The 13784-nt window shown below is 39.5% G+C and overlaps 1 protein-coding gene across 4 annotated transcripts in view; it reads left to right on the top strand.

The window, feature by feature from the left end:
- The first annotated feature begins 20 nt into the window (after positions 1 to 20).
- COG5 (component of oligomeric golgi complex 5) overlaps positions 21 to 13784 on the top strand; it is a 288655-nt gene continuing 274891 nt past the window's right edge. For all 4 annotated transcript variants that reach the window (XM_055590250.1, XM_055590249.1, XM_055590251.1 and 1 more), the window contains exons 1-3: positions 21 to 155; positions 7726 to 7865; positions 10767 to 10824. In XM_055590250.1, coding sequence (XP_055446225.1) covers positions 62 to 155; positions 7726 to 7865; positions 10767 to 10824 — 292 coding nt within the window. In that variant the 5' untranslated portion in view covers positions 21 to 61. The remainder of the gene's footprint in view (positions 156 to 7725; positions 7866 to 10766; positions 10825 to 13784) is intronic.

The following is a 13784-nucleotide window of genomic DNA, read 5'->3' as shown; positions in this document are numbered from 1 at the left end:
CTGCGTCATCATCTGGGCGGGGCGCGCCGCTGCTGACGGCATCACTCCCGCACCAGCCAACATGGAAGGTGGTGACGGCGGCGTCTCTATGGCTGGCCGTGGGGCTCCGGGTTCCGGAGCTGCTGCAGCCACTGTCCGGGAGCTCCTGCAGGACGGTAAGGGGGGCCGGGCTGTGGTCAGGCCATGGGGCTTGGGAGCTGTCTGCTCCGCACCTGGGCCTGGGTGGTGGATTCAACCCGTCGCTTTGCAGAAAGTTTTCCGTTCTCGACCTGACCACTCCCCTCAGCCCGGCCCACTGGCATCTGGGTGCCGGCCTTGTCAACGTGTTTGCCAAGGGACTTGCTGACCCGTTTCTTTCCGGTTGCCCTGGGGACACCTGGTTTCTGGAGGCTCCTCATATTCAGCTCTACCCTCCACGCTCCTGGGGCTTCGCTGATGTCCCGAGTTTCCGCACCTGGTGACCTACTGCTGCCGCAGTTCTTGACCAAAGGCTGAAGCGTTTAATGCCCTGAAAAGTGTAAGAACTAGGACACATGACAAGCGCTGAATGAAGGGGGTCTCTTTTTATGTAGATTTGGAAACAACCGCCCCTTTGACAAATTCTTGGACTGCACAGGTGGCCCCCGTTTACAAGCTCGCTTGTTTGTGGTTTATTCACAACCATACATGGGGGAGGGTTCGGAGCCTTCATTCAAGCTGGGATTAACCATATGTATTGAATATAGCAGTCAAGTTTATTTATAGTTTTGGACAAATTGCTAGAAATAAGAAAAGTTAGACATACTACATTTGAGAAGCGCACACAACTGTATTAGTGACGTTCAGTTCAGTTCAGTCGCTCAGTCGTGTCCGACTCTTTGCAACCCCGTGAATCGCAGCATGCCAGGCCTCCCTGTCCATCACCATCTCCCGGAATTCACTCAGACTCACGTCCATCGAGTCAGTGATGCCATCCAGCCATCTCATCCTCTCTCGTCCCCTTCTCCTCCTGCCCCCAATCCCTCCCAGCATCAGAGTCTTTTCCAGTGAGTCAACTCTTCGCATGAGGTGGCCAAAGTACTGGAGTTTCAGCTTCAGCATCATTCCTTCCAAAGAACACCCAGGGCTGATCTCCTTTAGAATGGACTGCTTGGATCTCCTTGCAGTCCAAGGGGCTCTCAAGAGTCTTCTGCAACACCATAGTTCAAAAGCATCAATTCTTTGGTGCTCAGCTTTCTTCACAGTCCAACTCTCACATCCATACATGACCACAGGAAAACCCATAGCCTTGACTAGACGGACCTTTGTTGGCAAAGTAATGTCTCGGCTTTTGAATATGCTATCTAGGTTGGTCATAACTTTCCTTCCAAGGAGTAAGCGTCTTTTAATTTCATGGCTGAAATCACCATCTGCAGTGATTTTGGAGCCCAAAAAAATAAAGTCTGACACTGTTTCCACCGTTTCCCTGTCCATGTCCCATGAAGTGATGGGACCAGAAGCCATAATCTTTGTTTTCTGAATGTTGAGCTTTAGCCAACTTTTTCACTCTCCTCTTTCACTTTCATCAAGAGGCTTTTGACTTCCTCTTCACTTTCTGCCATAAGGGTGGTGTCATCTGCATATCTGAGGTTATTGATATTTCTCCTGGCAATCTTGATTCCAGCTTGTGCTTCTTCCAGCCCAGCGTTTCTCATGATGTACTCTGCTTATAAGTTAAATAAGCAGGGTGACAGTACACAGCCTTGACGTACTTCTTTTCGTGACGTTAATGTACTCCAAATCTATTTTCTTTCAGAATAAAGTTCAAATTTCTAAAGACCCTTCTCATCTGCTCTTAATTTCCTTCCCAAATCGACATCACGTTCTACCTTGTATAAAAATAATTTGTGTGCTTAGCCTTTACTGCATTGTAAAATTCCTTTTTATATTCTGCAGAGTTACCTATGGTAGGTGCAGAGTGTTTTTAAAAACTGAACATCACACTGAGAAGCATATGTACACATTTGTAGAACAAAATAGGTTTTAAATGAATGAAATAAAGTTCTAAATTGCTGTTTGTTTTCTGTGTTGTATGCTTTACTATTGCCCTTAGTTTCTTGCCTGCTGATTATAATTTACATACTTTTGCCAAGATTTACTAATGATGTCATTTTCTGAACTAGATCTGTTCTGTAGGATCTCTGGCTAATGCATCTTTATATCTTAATTTAAATTCATTTTTATGAAGTCTTGACTCCTGTTACACATACAATTTCCACTCTTAAGTAGCTTACGATTTTGGTAGGGGAAATAGTCCTGTAAAATTATAAAGTTAGACACTGTAATATAGCATTATAATGGTAGCAGTAGAATTATATATGAAGTAAAACATGCATACAAAAGTGGATGATAACTGTTGGTGGCTAGGGAATGTCAAAAAAGACTAGTTGGAGTTGGTTTTGAAGTATAAATAGAACTTATCCAGGTGAAGTGCATGAAGGTAGTACATGCCACACATGGGTATTGATTTCAGTAGGTTTCACTCCAGGAGCTGTAATCAGTTTTTGGAGGGTACATAAGCCTCAGTGCTGCTTTCTGTATTTTCCTATTTGGTTCTCTTTCTCATCTTCAACAGTAATTATTTAAATCTTTTTTACTTTTTTCAAGCCACTCCCTTTGAGCTCAACAAATGGTTTTCAGGTTCCCTGAAAGAATCTGATATGAACTTCCTTGATTTCTTGCCATTAAATCTGTGAACTAGCCTGAACCTGTTGCCATCCTTTCTTCTTTTACATGATATTTTTAATTACAAAAGAAGTGTACTGCTTCCTAAAGACAGTCGCTCCTCTTGGTGTTCTGGATTTTCTTCCTGCCTCCTCCAGGACCAGTTACTCTCATTCTGTGCCATTGAGATTGCTTTGCTTCGGGGACAAATCAAATGGACACTGTTTTGGTCCTTATCTTACTTGATCTTATGAAAGGTTTTGACTTTTGAAGTACTTTTCCTCATGTGGCTTGTGAGTTGCATGGTTTTTGTTTGTTTTGTTTTTAAATTTCCTTATTCTTTAAGTGTTCTTTTTCAGTTTTCTTTAGATATTGTTGTCTTCATTGTGTCCCAGTTCAGTGATTCACTCCACTCTTGCCCCACAACATTCCTAAGGAAGTAAATATTCCCATCAATAACAGTGATTCACTGTGTCAGGGATCTGCCAGTGATGGAGATTAGGATTGATAGGGTTGGTGAGAAGATGCATAGTTTGAAATTTTGTGAGATGTTTCTGATGTGATGGCTGTAAGAATGAGAAAACTATAAAAGAGAAGCATTAGGGATATTCTCTCCTCTAATTTCAAAACCAGTGATTAGTATCCAGCCTTCACTACGTTTGATCTTTGTAACATATTTGACACTGCTACTGCTAAGTCACTTAAGTCGTGTCCGACTCTGTGTGACCCCATAGATGGCAGCCCACCAGGCGCCCCCATCCCTGGGATTCTCCAGGCAAGAACACTGGAGTGGGTTGCCATTTCCTTCTCCAATGCATGAAAGTGAAAAGTGAAAGTGAAAGTGAAGTCGCTCAGTCGTGTCCGATCCTCAGCGACCCCCTGGACTGCAGCCTTCCAGGCTCCTCTGTCCATGGGATTTTCCAGGCAAGAGTCCTGGAGTGGGGTGCCATTGCCTTCTCCGATATTTGACACTACTGGCCATTTACTTTCTTTAAACTGTCCATTTTGGTTTTTGCCATTCTGTCCTGTTTTTCTTTCTCTCTGAACATTTAATTTCTTTGCTTTCATTTTTTATCTTTACCCCCAAATTTTGGTGTTTCCCTGCTTCTGAATTGTCCCCATTTTTTTGTGCATTCTAAAGTGGCTTCCTAAATCATCTGGTCTTTTTTTCATTGTTTGACTATTAATATCTTTGTACACAAATATACACATATATGGTCCTTACCTCTCTTCTGAGCTATAGAACCACTGTCTACTGGATATTTCTATCTTGATAGTGAACAAGCACTACTAATTCTACATATAAAAAATCTGCATGTGGTACACATTGCTATATTTAAAATGGGTAACCAACAAGGACTTATTGTATAGCATATGGAACTCTACTCAATGTTATGTGGTAGCCTGGATGGCAAGGGGGTTTGGGGGAGACTGGATGCATATATATGTGTGGCTGAGTCCCTTTGCTATTCACCTGAAACTCACAACATTGTTAATTGGCTGTACCGCAATACAAAATAAAAGGTTATTAAAAAGGCCCGTGTATGAACAGATAGTATAGATTCTGCACATGAAAAAGTGAAATCAATTTTTTTCACCCCTCTGCTCTAACTCTTTGCTCTAGTAGTCTCTGTTATCCTTACTTGTATGTGGTAAGTTAGGTGTGTGTTTGTTCTCCTATAGGTTATGAGTTCTGTGGAGGCAGGGGTACATTCATGTTCATGTTTATACAAAGATTACATGTCTGTTAGTCAAGAAACATGGAAATCATCTTTTAATTCTTGGTCTACCTAATCACCCATTTCCAGCTTGTGTCTTAAGTCCTGTACATTGTAGTGTCTGAATATTTGTCACTTCCTTGACATTCTTACTGCCACTATGTTTGGTCTCCATCCTGTCACTTGGGCTGTTAACATAGCACTGTACTCAATCCTGTGGCTCTATTCAGTGAGTATGCTGGTAAAGCAGCTTTCTGGGAAAAGAGCAAAATCCCCGCTTTTGTATTACATGTGAATTTTCATGGTATAAATACCCTTAGCATGGTCAGTTTGAAGATAGCTGCATGAGATGTCAGCTGGCTCACACAATTCCTGAAAGTTTAACAGTTGGCTCTGAGGAGTCAGTCTGAGCCAGCCCCAGTACACCACTCCGTGGCTAATCCCTTTTCTGTCATCCTCCATCCTGCTGCCAGAAACTGTTCTACAACACAAGGCTCACAGCACTCTTTCTTGGCTGTAAAACCTTAAATGGGGTATAGTCTGAACATTTTGCTTGTTTTACCAGCCTCTCTTCAAACTGCACACCAGCCTTCCTTTGGAACCTCAAATCCTGCCATCCTTTACCCTTTCTGTCAATATCCATTGTGATCTAGACATACTGAAGTTAGTATTATCCTTATTCCTCAGAATATACCATTGTATTTGCTGCCTCTAAACCTTCGCTTTTGGAATAACCTCCACTTGTCTGCCTGGCGGGATCCTTGATTCTGAGAATTGCTTGGCAGACTGTAAGGAAATGGGGTTCTCAGGATTAAGGCCAAAGTAGCAGTTTCCTTCTTTCACTCCACTTCGAGAGTAGTCAAGAATGAATCTCTGCTTTTAGCAGAATGATACTTGTGACTGATGTATAGATTAATTCATTCAGCCAGTATTGAACACCTGCTGTGTGTCAGGCATTGTTCAGGCTCTTGTGGGTGTGGTAGTACAGAAAGCAAAGACTTTGCCCTTGAGCATATGTTATAGTGAATGTAGACAATTGAAGTTTTTGTAAAAGTACATTATAGCTTGTTTTATAATCTCTTGTCAAGGCAGTCTTACCTCTATCTACCATATGGCTAGGAGATAATCCTTTTTACCTACATTGACTTCACTTCTGTATATCTATTTTTAATTCATAATTCCATTTTCCTTTCACATATTTGTGGATTTCTATACAGAAAGTTATCTTACCAGCTATATTTACTCCTGTTTTCTTTCTCGTAAGGGCCTACATTCAACATGGTTTCTGCTTCCTTTTACTCATTTCACTCATAAATCCAAAATTTCAATAATACCTGTAAGTTTGTATGTGCCTAGTTCTTTTAAAATTTCATATTCACTTTATTGTAACAGTATTTGTGCATTGATCTGGAGATACTGGAGACCATAATTTTCAGATCCAGTCAATTTTCTAATTGTTGTTGACCTTGTTTTCTTGTGTTAAAAACTGTTGCTAGTATTTTTTTTTTCAATCTTTTCTCAGTATTTTCTTTTAACTTACTGATAAAACTAGCTTTTTTGTTGTTTGCTAATCGTGTCCAACTCTCTGTGACCCCGTGGGCTGCAGTATGCCAGGCTTCCCTGTCTTTCACTGTTTCACAGTTTGCTCAAACTCATGTCCTTTGAGTCAGTGGTACTCTCCAATTATATCCTCTGCTGCCCTCTTCTCCTCCTGCCCTCAATCTTTCCTAGTATCAGGGTCTTTTCCAATGAATTGGCTCTTTCCATCAGGTGGTCAAAGTATTGGAGCTTTAGCATCAAGCCTTCTAATGAATAGTCAGGGTTGATTTCCTTTAGGATTGACTGATTTGATCTCCTTGCTGTCCAAGGGATTCTCAAGAGTCTTTTCCAGCATCACAATTTGAAGGCATCGATTCTTTGGTGCTCCTAAAAACTAGCTGTTAGGAGTATGCATAGTGGTCCAGAGGTGGGCTCTGGAGCTAGACTGCCTTGGGTTCAAACAATGAGATGGTCAAAGTTTCATGCCTTATCTCTGCCTGTCTCTTCACCCGTAAAATGGGGAGAATGATATTTCCAACAGGGTTGTGTGCATATAGAGTAAATTAGTATGAGTTCCAACAAGTCTGTGTGCATATTGAATGAGTTAGTATGTATAAAGTGCCTAGGTCAGTATGTGATGTGTAGGAATATTCTTAGTAAATATTGCCACTCTTCTGCTGTTGCCACCACGTATTCCTTCTTCTTCACAACAGAAAGCCTTTTCGTTAGTTTTTGGTGTACAGAAAGATCTCAAAATATGTTAACTGTGGTTATAATTGTTCTGTCATTTAATTTCTGTGGTTTTGTTGTTTTTCAGTCGTTAAGTTGTGTCTCACTCTTTGTGACTTCGTGAACTGCAGCACACCAAATTTCCTGGTCCTTAACTGTCTCCCAGAGTTTGCTCAAACTCATGTTCATTGAGTCGGTGATGCCATCCAACATCTCATCCTCTGTCATCCTCTTCTCCTCCTGTCCTCAGTCTTTCCTAGTATCAGGGTCTTTTCCAATGAATGGACTCTTCCCATCAGGTGGCCAAAGTATTGGAGCTTCAGCATCAGTCCTTCCAATGAATATTCAGGGTTGATTTCCTTTACGATTGACTGGTTTGATCTCTTTGCTGTCCAAGGGACTCTCAAGAGTTTTCTCCAGCATCACAGATTGCAAGTATCAATTCTTTGGCACACAGCCTTCTTTATGGTCTAACTCTTATTTTTGTACATGACTACAGGAAAAACCATAGCTTTGGCTGTGTGGACCTTTGTCAGCGAAGTTATGTCTCTGCTTTTTAATACATTGTATAGGTTTGTCATAGCTTTTCTTCCAAGGAGCAAGCATCTTTTAATTTCATGGCTGCAGTCACCATCTGCAGTGATTTTGGAGCCCAAGAAAATAAAATCTGCCACTGTTTCCATTTTTTCCCCATCCATTTGCCATGAAGTGATGGGACCAGATGCAATGATCTTCGGTTGAATGTTGGGTTTTTAAGCCAACTTTTTCACTCTCTTCTTTCATTCTTATCTAGAAGCTCTTTAGTTCCTCTTCGCTTTCTACCATTAGAGTGGTATCATCTGTATATCGGAGGTTGTTGATATTTCTCCCAGTAGTCTTGATTCCAACTTGTGATTCATCCAGCCCTGCATTTTCCATGGTGCACTCTGCATATGTTAAGCAAGCAGGGTGACAGTATACAACCTTGATGAATTCCTTTCCCAATTTTAGACCAGTCTGTTGTTCCATCTGTGGTTTGGTGCAATGTGATTAATAATTTTTCTTATATTTTCCCTAGAGTGTTATAGTGATTTTTTAAATGAAGACTTTGATGTAAAGACTTATACTTCTCAATCTATTCATCAAGCTGTAATTGCTGAACAACTAGCAAAACTTGCCCAAGGAATCAGTCAGTTGGATAAAGAACTACACTTACAGGTAATTCCAATCTTCTGGAGCATATAATTTATCCCAGAGTAATTATAAATCATTTTATAATCCTTTTATTATTTAATCTAAATGCATATTTATATGAACAAATGTATATTTTCCCAAGTATATATGTATTTTTACATTTTTGGCTGCACCACACAGCATGTGGGATCTTAGTTCCCCAACCATGGATTGAACTCAGGTGCCCCACCTTGGAAACATGGAGTCTTAACCCCTGGACCACCAGGAAAGTCCCTCCAGATGCATTTTTTAAAAGTTTACTGGAAGCTACTTTTTGTCAGTTGAAAAATGGATATCCCATCTCTCCAAAACCTTTTATTCATACTTTGTTTTCATCATCTCATCTGATATGGAGGGAATATAGGTTGGCAAAAAATAGGATGTCTTAAGTCTTTCCTGGTGGCTCAGACGGTAAAGAATCCACCTGCAATGCAGGAGACTCAGGTTCGATCCCTGGGTCAGGAAGATCCCCTGGAGAAAGAAATGCAGCCCATTCCAGTGTTTTTGCCTGGAGAATTCAATGGATAGAGGAGCCTGACTCTCAGTTCTTGGGTTTGCAAAGAGTCAGACACAGCTGAGTGACTAACATTTGATAAAGATAATAGAAAATGGAATTTTGGAAGCAGAATAGTATGAATAAGGAAAACTGTTCCCATCAGGAGTTCATACTTCATGAACACAAAATGTAACATTTGATGAAATTGCAGATAGTTGATAAATTTGTGGTGGATAAGACACAAAAGGGGAATTATGAGATAGGTCCAAGTCTCAGTTGTGCTGTTACCTTTCATATTATATAATACCTTTGAGTCTTGCCTTTTTTTTTTCTGAGTAGGCACTTAAACATTTAAATTAATGAACAGTTGCATGAATAAATGAACATTTACCAGGAAACCTAGATCTGGTATAAAATGAGACATGTTCCCTTAAACTTTTTTGTGTCTTGCTTTATCAATTAAAACAGCTACTTGTTTAGGACTGGGATGACATCTAAGGTCGATTTAACTGTAAAATTCTGATTATATAGTTAGAGATCAGTTATTTATTGGGAAACATTTATAGTCAGTTTTAATAGTCTGGTTTGCTGTAGTCTGTGGGAATAGAAAAATGAACATATTCCCTGGCTCTCTAAGCATTCACAGACCAGTGGCAGACACAGACAGAAATAATGACAGGCAAGTGATGCCTGTTATAAACAGAGTAGTACACATTGTTTATGGGGGCAGGGGAAAACGCTTTTAATTCTGCTGTGTTTCTTGGGGTAGCTTTTTGCAGAAGCCACCTGAAATTCTTTCTGCCTTTTTGTGGTTGGCATTTTCCTTATCCTTTGCATGTAGTAACTTCTCTGAAGGAATCAGTAAAAACTATTTAAAATCTCCCAGAGAGGGCAAGTTATACTTAACAGTAGTTTTGGGTGTGGGATTGAGAAAAATCTCAGTCCTGGTATGAGATCTGAACCTGCTATAATTATTTTTCTGCAGAAGCAAAATTGGGATAATGCTGACTGAACTCATAAATAAAATATAATCAAAATAACTTAAAATATCAGTGAGATGATTTAAATTACAAAAGACGTACGGAGATATGTATCAGTCAGGACTTTAGTACAGGAAACAGAAACCACTCTAGGTATTTAAAGCAGGAAAATACTTAATACAGAGGATTGGATGGACAGCTAATAGGGTGGAAGGATCTACCGTGGATGCAGCCCAGAGGCCTGCAAGCACCTGCTGTTAACTCCCATGTCCCTGCTGAAGTTCAGCTTCTGGGTGCTTGAACTCTGGTAACTGAACTCTGGAATGATGAATAGGGCTATCTTGGCTAGCTGTCTCTAAAGCCTCAGGTCTCAGGATCTGGCTTACTAGCTGAAACAGTAATGGGAAAATAGCTTTCCTCTTCTGTCTTCTAAATCTCTTGGAAATCCATCCAGTTGATTGCAGGGGAGACTATAACAGTGTAGTTTTAGGTTTTTCAAACTTTCCGCAGCATCACAAGGGACAAAGAAAGAGAATTAGAAGAAAATCATTGTGTTAGGATGGATGCATTAATCACCATGTCAGTGGACTGGGGAAAATTGAGAAGTCTTCCGGATGAGACATAGGAGACCAAAAGTAACAGTTATGTGATAGAGGAAATTGCTAGAATGACAGTGACATCTGGCATTGGACAGAGTGGAGGATTTAGGGTTCCAGTGAATGAATCTTCGCTCATGAGGAGCTTCAGTTTACAGATTAGACATGAAACTTCTTATTCATTGTAATAAAGGATTCCTGGATTATTCTAAAGATTTGCTTGATTTCTTGATGTTTCTAGGATTCTCTTGCATGTAGCCTTTAATTCCTAACCTTTTTTTTTTTTTTGATATAACATTTCACACTGCCCTAATATTCTTAAAAATATCAGTCTTCCATAGGAAAGAGGATTTGCTGTGACATGGGGAAGCTGGAAACAGAGAGATGTTCAGGGAGGTGCTGATTCTGCTTTATCTTTGCAAATTAGAATGTGGTTGTGATGATGCTGATTAAGTTCGAGAGCTAAAAGAACCTGCTGTTTGAAAACACTCTTTAAAAGGAAAACATGTATTAATTAGTGTGGTGAGAATTCGCAGGTTTTTGTTGTTCAGTTTTGGCACATCTTCCTTCTGCACATCCTACTAGGAAAACATGGGGCTAATGAAAAGACTTCTTTGGCACCATGTCGAGCTTTAAGCATGTTTATGTTCCTGCCAATCAGACATCTCAAACACAGCTTTCTTACTTGTATTTTTTTCTTTTGTATTAGCATTTTCCCCCTTTCCATATAGAGAGAGACCTTCAGTTCTACATTGTGGTTACAAATTAAAATACCTAATATTTGTAATGCTGATTATTCATTCTTGATTTTCAGGTCGTTGCAAGACATGAAGATTTATTGGCACAAGCAACTGGAATTGAGTCTTTGGAAGGTATGTTTCCATTAACTGTTATACTTTATATAGAGCTTGCCTAGGGCTTGGTAACTTTTCTTGTGAAGGATTGGAAAGTAAATAATTTAAGACTTTGCAGGCCATATTAGCTCTGTTACAACTATTAAATTCTGCTGTTACAGAGTGAAACCAACTGAGTAATATGTAAATGAATGTGTGTGGCTGTGTTCCAACAAAACTTCAGTAAAACTTTGCGGTTTTACTAGCATGTGTGTCTGACTTTTTGTGACCCTGTGGACTGTAGTGTGTAAGGCTGCTCTGTCCATAGGATTCTCCAGGCAGGAATACCAGAGTGGGTTGCCATGCCCTCCTCCAGGGGATCTTCCTGACCCAGCGATTGAACCTGTCTCTTACGTCTCCTGCATTGGCAAGCAGGTTCTCTGACCTTTGAGCTAAATTCTCTGGATTTAAATCATTGCTTAGCTTCCTACTAGATGTGTGAGTTTAGACAAGTTACTTTCTGTGCCTGTTTTATCCATAAAGGAGTGTTAATATGTACTAATATGGTGCTAATTTGATTAAACAAAATGCTTAGAACAATTCCTAGTGCATATTTAGTGCTTTTATAACTGAGTTAATGAAAACAAACAGAGAATTCCAGTGGTTAGAGGTTAGGACTCCGCAGTTTCACTGCTGAGGGTGCAGGTTCAATCCCTGGTCAGGGAACTAAGATTCAGCAAGTCACATTGTGGGGCTGAAACCACTGTCCCCCGCCACGCCCCGCAAACCCCAAACAAAGTCAGCTCCACCAAAGTAATGGAAATAGGCTTCAATTCTTTCATTATGTTTGACTTCTTTGAAATGCTTTTCAAAACTGAAAGTATAGTAGAATAATGCATTGGATTTTTATTGTGAATTCTTCTATTTTTGTTTGACTACTTTTATGAATTTTTCATTCTGTTAAACTGTATCTCATAAATATGAAATGCTAATACTGTGTTTTCCATCACCACTTGTGTTGTGATTACATTATTAATCACTGCACATCAAAAGAAAGCTAAATGATTTTTCCCTTTGTTGGTTGAATTCTTGAGGAAGAAGGATATTGCCTTTTGTGAGGCAATATTCTTTAATGCTTCCCCAGTATTTCTTACACATACTCAAAGGTATTATTCTCAGCATGTACACTGTTTCTAATGCATCCTGATGAAGACCATAGTATTTTAAAAATAATAGTTTGTCTGTTACTTGAATATTTAGGATAGATACTAGACTATGGGAAAATTAAGAGGCTCTAGGTACTGACTTACTGTTGGAAGTTAATTTTTTTAATCTCATAGTATTTTATAAGTTTCTGGAAGCAAGAAACAGTACCTTGTTTTTAATGGTAATTTTTGTAAACAAATGATAAATGATTTTTTTCCTTTATAAAACCTATAGGGATGTCATGGTAGTATGTTGATTTTGAGTTTAAATATGTATAGATAAATCATCACAACAAAAATACTTCTTACTGTGGTTTTTGTATATATGCTTAGTTCTTTTTATTTTTTTTAACTGGCTGCATCATGCAGCTTGTGCGATCTTAGTTCCCCAACCAGAGATTGAACCCTGGGCTATGGCAGTGAAAGTGCTGAATTCTAATTGTCACGGTCTGTGCATGGATTGGAAGATAATTTTCAGACATGAGGTAGAATGAGAGAATAGAGTTTATTACAGCGGGAGACACTTAGAACAGCAGGCCAGCTCAAGGGTGAGCCGATGGCTTTTGTGTGCTAGTAGCCAATTTTATAGCCTCAAGACCAAGTTCTTGCTGGGTGGCATTAGGTGATTGTTTAGGGTGCTATAGGGAGGTTCTCAAAGAGTTGGACGTGACTGAGCACAGCACAGGGTGGGTATTTTTTTTTAATCTAATATGGGGTCAGGGAACTGGAGCTGGCTGGTTTAGATGGGTGGAGGCTCATGGCAACAATTGCTGTGGGGCTTGGTCAGTTCCGGAGATGACCTTGGTACAAGGCTCCACATTTGTGACCTTGGTCAAAGGCTTTATACCAGTGACTTTGGTATAGAGCTCTGCATTAACCACTGGACCGCCAGGTAATTCCCTATATGTGTTAAGTTCCGTAGTGTGCTGATTTTCCCCTGAATGCTTTTCAGTGATTACAACATTTAAAATATGCTATTTGACTGAGTTAGAATGATTATCCATTGGATGAGAGTATACAGTACAAAGGTTGACTTCTGTAAATTCCTATGGTAATCTAAAAGTATTCTCCAGATTATTTGAACATAAGAAGTCAAGGTATGAATCAGTATTTTAACATGATGTGTATTTCTAAGCATATTAAAAATTTTAAGATTTGTGTTATGTATTTGAAAATGAGTAGTTTCCCAGCTTTTTACTTCATCTGCTTTTTCTCCTATATATTTAAAATTTTGTGCTATATAATTCATTTGGAGGTGTATTCATTTAGCCTATTTTATTAAAATTTATATTTTTGTAGAAACTAACAATGTGGTTGAGCAACTACACTCCAATACAATTAATTAAAAAAGAAAACATTCGGTAAAATCTACTGTGCTTTATCTCTTAAAATGAAATAAAACTTACTCTCTCTGTCCTGTTCATTTATCCATTTAAATTTTAATTGAGAATTTGCTAGATTCCAGGCACTTGTAACATTATAAAAAATCCCTGTTTTTATGAAGGTATGTTTAATTGTGCATGTGTGTGTGCCTGTAAGTCGCTTAGTTGTGTCCAACTCTTGTGACCCCTTGGACTATAGCCCGCCAGGCTTCTCTGTCCATGGGATTTTCCCAGCAAGAATGCTGGAGCAGGTTGCCATTTTCTCCTCCATGGGATCTTTTGAACCCAGGGATTGAACCCACATCTCCTGCATTAGCAGGAGAATTCTTTACAACTGAGCCACCCAGGAATCTCAATTAAGCCTATTTAATTAAAAAGATATTGCTTAATTTATTTGCTCACTCATTAATTG

This window comes from Bubalus kerabau, chromosome 8, assembly GCF_029407905.1.
Source record: "Bubalus kerabau isolate K-KA32 ecotype Philippines breed swamp buffalo chromosome 8, PCC_UOA_SB_1v2, whole genome shotgun sequence".
Classification (NCBI taxonomy): Eukaryota; Metazoa; Chordata; class Mammalia; order Artiodactyla; family Bovidae; genus Bubalus; species Bubalus kerabau.
The sequence above is the reverse complement of the archived record's forward strand: the minus strand, read 5'-3'. Positions and strand labels throughout refer to the sequence as shown.